This window comes from Triticum dicoccoides, chromosome 2B (genome assembly GCF_002162155.2).
Source record: "Triticum dicoccoides isolate Atlit2015 ecotype Zavitan chromosome 2B, WEW_v2.0, whole genome shotgun sequence".
In the NCBI taxonomy this organism is placed as follows: domain Eukaryota; kingdom Viridiplantae; phylum Streptophyta; class Magnoliopsida; order Poales; family Poaceae; genus Triticum; species Triticum dicoccoides.
In genome coordinates, this window is record NC_041383.1 from 189,645,473 (window position 1) to 189,654,787 (window position 9,315).

General features: G+C 42.5%; 1 protein-coding gene across 1 annotated transcript; it reads right to left on the minus strand.

Annotated features, from left to right (window-relative positions):
• Window positions 1–6,553: 6,553 nt before the first annotated feature.
• On the minus strand, window positions 6,554–7,126 carry LOC119367520 (E3 ubiquitin-protein ligase AIRP1-like). The gene has a single exon (XM_037633006.1). It carries the CDS (start codon window positions 7,124–7,126, stop codon window positions 6,554–6,556), a length of 573 nt encoding a protein of 190 aa, XP_037488903.1.
• Between the last annotated feature and the right edge of the window lie 2,189 nt (window positions 7,127–9,315).

Genomic DNA, 9,315 nt, shown 5'->3' on the forward strand with positions numbered 1-9,315 from the left:
TGCAAATAACACAGTATTATACACAATGGAGTTGATAACTCACTACAAAACCAACGGTAACTTTTGACCCGGGATAAAAGTTTGTTGGAAACATACCCTGATAACTTCTGTGTAAATAACATGGTAATATACATACAACAGAGCTGATAACTTACTTAATGTAGACGTGGTAACTTTTTGACCAAGGAAAAATGTTGTTAAAAAATACCTCCAAATAACTCACGTGTAAATAACATAATAATACACGCACATGAGAGCTGATAACTCATATACAGATACTGCGGTAATTCTTTGACCGAGTTAATGAAAATTGTTGAGAAACATACCCCGATAACATTTCTGCAACATGATAATATACACAACAAAGTTGATAACTCACTACACACATCATAATCACCTTTTGACCCTGGGATAAAGTTTGTTGAAAACACACCCACGAAAACTTTTCTGTAAATGACACGGTAACTTATGTATGACAGATGTGATAACTTACGTAGCCCAGATGTGGTAACTTTTGGTCCGAAAAAAAGTCATCGAAACATATCAACATGGGATCTAGTTTCGAAGATCTCGTCGAAAAGATCTTTTTTTGTGAAGACGGTTTCTCAATCGAAGCAACGGTTTGAGCTACAAAACATTTTGAAATTTGAAAATAAAAGAATCTAGGATGACATCATCTTTTCGTCTTTTAGTGTATATATGCATGTAATTAGAGGGAGGAGTGGACGTGAAAGGAAAATTAATCATTTTAATGGATGCATATATATAATTAGAGTGGAATAATGATCGTTCTTGCCTATTGCTAAAATCCGAACGTTTGGTAGTTATAAAAGTCCATCTACGGTAAAAACTGTAGTATTAATACTGCTGTATCTTTAAAACCACAGTATCATCTCTGTCTAAAAAAAACTCTCAACCTCTTTTTTTTAAACTGAGCCCGCTTACAGGCGGCCGCGCTATTCCCCCTCCCGCCGCTCTGTACAACTACCTCTTCTTTTGGTATGCTAGCTTTCAGCTTTGTACATGGTCGTTCAGGGTGTGCATGCAGCTGGTTGTTGTGCATGGCTGTTTCAGTGTATGCGGCTACCTAGCTAGCAATACGCATGTTGTAACTGCTTTAAACAACTAGCTAGAAAATTTACTTTGTTGCATACAAGTGGCCAAACAAGGTCACGGTATTCTCAATACTCTAAAATATTGTGGTATGTCAAAACTGTAGTATCATGTACCTACAGCCTAAAATACCGTGGTTTTGCAATACTTTGAGTTTTGCAAAACTTTGCTACCAAACACAGCCTTAGTTCCGAATTATACTTAGCTTCAACCATGCATTAGTCTTCAAGAGAAAAGGCGATTCTCACACGTGTCAGTTCGGTCCATGTCATGAAGGTCATGAAGTAAAGTAACCAAATAACCAATGATGAAGCTATAATGGTAATCAGATAGTACAGAAGTGGGGCTGCTCGCACGACAAAGTTACCAGTTTTTACGCCTTTGACCCATTAGAATTAAGAACTAAGCAGAGGGTTCGTCTATGTTTCCGTCAGTTACGATTTCCTGAAGTTTCAATTGATTCTGAAAACTGAATAGTAGTACAACTTTCTTTTACTTTCTCAGGTGGGGTCCGAGGGACAAAACACTATCTTCATGACAAATCAAATCTTCGAACTGAATTCATTGGATCTAGAGCCAACGTTCCAAGGGACAAAGCACCATAAGATCTCTTTTTTTGCAGTGAACGTCACAAGATCTTTGATACCTGCAGAGTCAGTCACAAGGGCTACACTGAACATGATCAGAGTCATGAGACTTTTATCTCCTGCAACTCGCCTACACCAATGAGATTGTGCCGTGTGAACAAGAGGAATGACAAATCCGCAGTTGGAAAAAGAAATGCAGACTTCACTCTAAAAATATTACTATCTAGGTTTCCCTACCTCCTGAGGCCGAAAATACTACTAGAGGCAAGGCCAACCGGCATGAACAACGTGGAAAAATAGGGGAACAAATAGTCTAACTCGCTGGCGGTTAGGGTTTACAGTCACTATTGTCTCAGTAAGTTTTTTTACCCAATTGCAGCGCCAAGTTTTTTGTCAGAGCAAACAATGTGGAGTCTTTTTTTTTTTGCGAGGGAAACATGTGTGGAGTCATTTCTAATGAACCTTTGTGTATTGCTATTCAGCCGATTGGGATTTTTTTTGAAATATCAATCAATTTCTAAAAAGTGCAGTTTCAGTTTAGTTTTTTTTTTAAAAAGGGGTACTCCCCGGCCTCTGCATCAGAACGATGCATACAGCCACATTTATAAATAAAATGAGTTCCGCTTCGGTACAACCCCCTACACAAAACGTATAAAGGGTAATATGGACTTTTGACATGGTATACCCACTTTGTACTTGTATATGCTCTGCATACCCTCGACTGGGCCGGCCCAAGAAGGTACCCGTAGTAGCGCTCGCACCTACTGTGCCGATATGATCGCTAAAAAAGGAATTTAGAGTGACCTCACTTGGATTTGATCTCTGCATCTCCACCTTAGAGAGAGCATCTACTTACCAATCAACCTAAGAGACGTTAGTGGCTATTAAAGAGCCTACCACTTTAAGAACTAACGACAACGCAGAATCCGGGAAGTTTATGGATTTTTTAATCTTTTCTTGGAAATTGTCAATAATTTTTTTAAAGCGAGTAATGTTTGAAAATCCAGCAATTGTTTCAATAACTTTAACAAACTTTGAATAAAAAAAATTAAAACGTTGCCTTTTTTGATACCATTTTTTAAAATCCTAAATATTTTATGAAGAAAAGCGGACATTTTTTAAACTTAGAGAACAAAACATGTTAATGGGAACATTTTGGAAATTCTGAACAATTTTTAAAAACGTGAACATTATAAGTAATTCCCAAACATACTGAACAGTTTTTAAAAAATAACCTGTTCTGAAATTCTCGTATATTTTTGGAATTTACGAAAAAAATATGAAAACATGAGCATTTTATAATTTTGGAAAAATCTCAATCATTTTGGGAAACCGCAAACAATTTTTAGAAAACCCGAACATTTTTTGAAAGTTCCAAACATTACGGGAAAACATGATCATTATTAGAGTTTTGAGAAAAATTTGTAAACGGCAAGAATTTTAAGATTCAAAACAATTTCTAGAAAAAAAGAACATTGTTGAAAATCCTGTACATTTTTTAATTTATAAAAACAATTGAAAAAACACTTTTTGAAATGCTAAACAACTTTTTGAAATCATGAATCAATTTTTAATTTTCCAAAAAGACATTGAAATCAGAAATATTTGTGAAAAAGGTAAATAAGTTTGAAAAGAAAACAAGAAATGAAAAAGGAAACATGAAAGCGATGAAAAAGTCAGAAAGGGTCCGTATGAGAGCATGTTTTTTTGGCATCGTCAAATAACCTCAATTTTTTCGTTGGCTTATATGACCAAGTCAAGGAACCATGCCAAGTTATTTGAGTTTTCGAATTGTTTGCATTTTCTGGAGTTTTCTGGATGAACAATACCTGATAAATGCCAGACGTGACACAACTTGCATACGATGTCAGAAATTGTACAAATCTGACATGGATGACTACCATGAGCATGCCCACCTGCTGGCAAAAGTTAGGTCATTTCATGCATGTCCATATGAGAGTACAGGGACATTTTGTGAAATTCCGGATCATTTTTTTAACTTTGTATTGAAAAAAAATCTGGTATTCAAAAGAAAATTTCAAATTGTTGAACAGGTTTCAAAAATAATAATAAAGTTCTAGAAGGAGAAAATTAATTAACGAAAAAGAGAAGAATAACGAAAAATTAGAGAAGAAAAAAATGCTTAGGCCCTAGAAAATAAAAGAAGTTTTCAAAAAATATTCGCAAATATGAAAAAAATGCTAGCAAATTTGAAAAGGTGTTCATATCTTCACCATGTGCACGCCCACCCGTTAGCCAAAGTTGATGCCCTTTTTGAATGTCCAGAAAAAAATACCATGTTCAATCTATGGTGTCCAGATAGGCGAAAAGGCTCCGCTGAGAGCACATTGTTTCTCAACATCCGTGAAATGACTTCAATTTGTTTACACTGACTTGTATGGCCAATTCAAGGCACCATGCCAAGTTGTTTTGGTTTTCTACAAATTTTGTAATTTCTGGATTTTCCTTAGTAAAAAAAGGGCGATAAATGACCGGATGTGACGCAACTTGCATATGGTGTCGGAAATAATTCAAACCTGGCATGAATGCCTATCATGAGTATGCCCACCTGCTTGTAAAAGTTGGGGTCACTTCATCCATGTCCGAAAATAGACCATGTTCAACGGAGGTGCTCGGGTAGTCAAGAAGGGTCCGTATGAGAGCATGTTTTTGTCGATATCTTCAAATGACTACAAATATTTCCCCATAAGCTTAAATGGCCAATTCAAGGCACCATGCCAAGTTGTTTGAGGTTTTAACAATTCTTGCATTTTCTTGAGTTTCCTCGATGAAAAATGGCTGATACATGCTCGGGCGTGACGCAACTTGCATATAGTGTCAAAATTCGTTCAAACCATGGGCATGCCCACCTACTGGCAATAGTTGGATCATTTCATGCATGTCCAAAAAATATACCATGTTCAACGGGGGTTGTTCGGGTAGGCGAGATGGGTCCGTATGAGAGCTCGTTTTTATTGGCATCGTGAAATGACAAAAAAAATCCATGAGTTTATATAACCAATTCAAGTCACCATGCCAAGTTGTTTGAGTTTTTTATTTTTATTTTGCAATTTATGGGGTTTTCATGATGAAAAATGGACGACAAATGGCCAAACGTGACGCAACTTGTGTATGGTGTCAGAAATCGTTCAAACCTGGCATGGTTGCACACCATGGGCATGCCTACCTGCTAGGAAAAGCTAGGGGTCATTACATGCATGTCTAAAAATATATCATGTTCAATGGAGGGTGTTCCAGGTAGGCCACATGGGGTCCTTATGAGAGTACTTTTCTTGGCATCTTCAAATGACCCCAAATTTTTCCATGAGCTTTTATGACCAATTCAAGGCACCATCCCAAATTGTTTGGGTTTTTGACAATTCTTGCATTTTCTGGAATTTTCTCGGTGAAAATAACCGATAAATGACCAGACATCACGCAACTTGCATAAGGTGTTAGAATCGTTCGAACCTACTACGCAGAGTAAATGTTTGTATTTTTCTATAAATTTGGTCAAACTTTATGAAGTTTGACTTCAGTCAACTCTAATATACAAAGTAAATAAAAATGGACGAGATATAGGGGATGGTGAGAACATAAATAAAGACAGATAATTTATAAAAAATAATAATTAGGCTGCTGCATTTAAGCACGTCACTTTATTCCCTTGTCTCTTCATGGAAGCTAGCGCATGGGTCTCCTTGATTAGATCAGGCAGTAGCCCTTGCATGCATAGGTTAGTTAATAGGCCTAATTAATAGCGGCGATTAGCTGAGATTTATTTCCAATTTCTTCTGTGTGTTTTTCGTGGTCTTCCCGTTTCGCCTCATGGGCCCAATAAATCCAGTCGGAGGCTTCTTAAGTTTGCACGCTCCAAACTATTCAGAAATTCTTAGTCGCCCCATTGGTGAGCGACTCAACTTAATGTGTAAGAGGTCTGTGGATTGATCCTTGGCAGGGGCATCTATTTTGTGAATTTTTACATCTCACGTCGCGCTGCCTGCAGCCTTTATCAATGGGCCGTCCCAATCAAAGGCTGTCTTCAACGCCATATATGTTCGGGATGTATTTCAAAATAAGACAATCCTACCCTTTGTTATGAAGGGGTATCAAGAAATCTCAAGCGTTGATGTGTTTAGGGGTTGTACCGAAGTAGAAGCGAAATAAAATAGGTTCAACAAGGTCTTAAAGTCTGAAAAAGTAAATAAAGGCGAGCTCACATAGAGCCTCAAACTTACAATTGAAACTCTTTGTTTAATACACATGTTTGCTAGAGATGCTCTTACTGGACTAAATTCTACTCCCTCAATGGGACAGAGGGAATAGATAGTTGTTGATTTAAGGACCGCAATATGTTTTTTCTGAAAGAAAAAGGTTTCCAATAAAAGAATAAACCTATAACTCTAATGAGTCTCTGTCATAGAGAAGCAGAGGACGATGGAAGTACATTTTTTTGCCTGAAGTTTCCCGAGTATCATACTTGAGCATGTCAAATCAAGGAGACCACCAAATTCATGGAGAAACGAGAAACATAAATTGTCCGCTCCACGTAAAAAAGTCAAATCTTAACACCGAAGTTTCAGCAAACAATCTAGTGACATCATTTTATTTGGCAACAGATGCAAAAGCTTTGCCTCATCCATTAATTGATTAAGGAATAGAAACAAGAGTTCATAAAAGGGAAAAAAAAGATTACAACAAGGTCATTACTCTGCTGGTATAATTTGCCACCAAATTTTACCCCGCAACTGGCCAAAGGCTAGTGACATGATTTCCTCGACGCCATGTATATATACACAACTAAACGATTATCGTGGGTCTTGAGCATGTGTAAAGGCTTGCAGCCAGCATGGTCATTGGTCCTCTTTGAACATCATCACCATGGCACAGACCGGGCACGACTGGCTTCTTTCCATCCACTCGTAAATGCAGCCAAGATGGAAATCATGGTTGCATTGCAGCAGCACCTTCGGATTCTCGTAATCATACTCTTCGAGGCATATTGGACACTCATCCTCATCACAATCAGCACAGACTTGAGTTCCCCCGGGTTTCCCCCCTCCCGGCCGAGCTTCCAGGGACGACGGTCCATCAGCCTTCTCATCACCATCGCGAGTCGATCCGGTGTCAACATTGCTTCTCTCTCCGAGCAGAATAGATTTCTCCGCGGGATGTCTGAACCGAGGATCATCGTAAGGCAAAGGCATAGGAGGGCGGCGGAAGGTGTTCAATGGATCCTCCTGCCCTGAGCCGGTGGAGGACTCGGGAGGAACCGGCGCAACCCGTGCGTACGCTCTAGGATGACGAGCGGCGGCGCCCGCCGGGTTCTGAGTGTTGTTCGAGAACGGCCATGGCAGGCAGGCGCAGCAACCCGGCGCCTCGTCGTCGTCTTCGGGGCCGCGCAAGCAGCACAGGATGGACCCCATCTGGCTGGCCGAGCTTCGTCTTCTACCCTGCACACCAGACGGAGGAACCAGCAGTACCGGCCTTCTAGAGTTCTAGTTAGTTCCTACTATCCTCGGACTCCCTCGCTCCACGGCCGCCGAGCACAAGCACTTGAAAGGGCCGATCGGTGGCAATTTATCCAAGGGTTGGAATCCGACTCTGCGCTCTGAATCCGGGTTGGTTTCTTTCCTCCCTTCCTCTCCGAAGCCGGACCCCGGTGGAAGTACCTTGGTCGATCATCATGCCGGCTAGCACGAGGACTATCTAGTGAAACCGCAATAGTCCAAGGTGTCTTTTGGAAAGATATAGACTCAGCAAGACCATATCCGACGTGGACTATCTTTGACCTGGAACGCACACTACAACAACTTCTGAGAGGACTATATGGATAACTAAACCACATGCATGTCCAAGTTGTGAAATCATCGAAAACTCCCCTCCCCTCTCTCGCGTCGCGTCGCCCCGCTTGGGCGACCCAAGGGGCGAAACCCTAGCCCCGTCGCCTCCCTCCCTTCCTCGATCTCCCGTCGCCGCCGCCTGAGGCAGCTGCCGCCGAGCAAGCTGGGGGCTCTCGCCGCCTTGTCTCGCTCGCAGGAGGCCTCTCGATACGGGGCGGCAGCCCCGGCAGGTGTGGCGTCGTCATCTCTTCGGCATTTGGCGGCGCGGGCGCGGGCCGGCGTTTCTCGGCAGTGTGGACCACATGACCTCCGGAGGATGCGGGCCAATGCTCAACGGCGGCTTCGGTCCGGCTGCACCAGATGTGGCCGTCCCCCGCTCTACTTCTCCAGCAAGCTTCCCCCCAGATCCGACCTGCTTCGGCATGGGGCTTGGGTTTTCTTCGCGAGGGAGTGGGTGACGGGATTGCAGGACCAGGGGAAACCCCTAGCACGTCATGCCGGCTTCAACGACGGCGACGCCCGCGGGCGCCACTCACTTTCCTGGAGGCACAGGTCAGGTCTTGCCCCCTATCCACTTCTCGTTTGTCTCCCGGGTGAAATCCTCAACATTGTTGGGCAGCGGCGACCCCCATGGCGCCGTAACCTTCTTGAAGGCACTGTATTGGGAACAAAGATGGGTTGTGAGCTTCGCTATGGTGTCAGTGGAGTGTGTCGGCGGCGGCATCATGTCTCCAGCGGCGGCAGTGTCTCCCCTTGCGCAGGGTCAAGTTGTATTGGTGCTCCTTGTTGGGCTGCAGTGAATCCCTCCAGTGCCCGTGGATCCTCCAGGATGGGAGGGGATAGGGTTCCCCTCCTCTGGTGGCTGCACTTCAGCTCGTCGAGCGAGCCGAAGCTCCCGATTGGGTCTTGGCACTGCTACTGCCCATTTGTGCATTATGGCCGCTCACCCTCTTTCAAGCCAGAACTCTGGTATTTGGCGCTGCTCTGCTCTGGGTGAGTATTGTCAGCAAGTTGGGAACACCTGGTTCCGCCCCTGTGGTTTTCTTCGATGTCATCCATCCAGGTTCTAGGGTGAGCATGTTCATCGTTAAATGGTACGATGCCTTCGAGCCAGGCGAGGAGGCAGGGGCCTTCTTTGACGATGGATCTTGATGGATGTGTCTTCTTCAAGCCTGGGTGTTTTGGCAATAGCGTTCCTTGCATCATCGTCGGTTCCCTCTCCTGAGCAGGCTATGGCTTTTGCCTTGGTTCTGGGCGTGCAAGAGGTCCCTGGCATCTCCAAGCTATATGTTCTTTGTCGATCTTTTATCTAGCTTGTTGTATGTGCATTGTGAGCTGCTCCCCGGCGCCTTTCTATCTTTGTCGTTTATTTTCCTTTTTTAGTTGGTGCCTGGTTGTAACCTTGAGTTGTCATCTTGGCCGGTTGGTGGCTTTGTTAATTCAAAGTCGGCCTCTGCTTGAGCCTTCGTTCTAAAAAAGTTGTGAAATCATCTGTGTAATCTCTACTGAGTTGATTTCGTCCCCTCCACCTCCTATCCAGTTTTTTCCTCCCACGTTCCCTTTCCCCCTTTGTTTCCCGATAGGTTTTTTGATAACCCCAACCAATGCCACACAAAATAAAAACAAACATAAATATATTAACTTAGAATAATCTAAATCAAGTGGATACTTTCTCAAAACCACGTCTTGCATTAAATCAATCAAATGAAATCAATCTTATCAAAATTTGAACTAAGTCAAAACTTTTTTTGCCTTATTCTACCCATACCCCA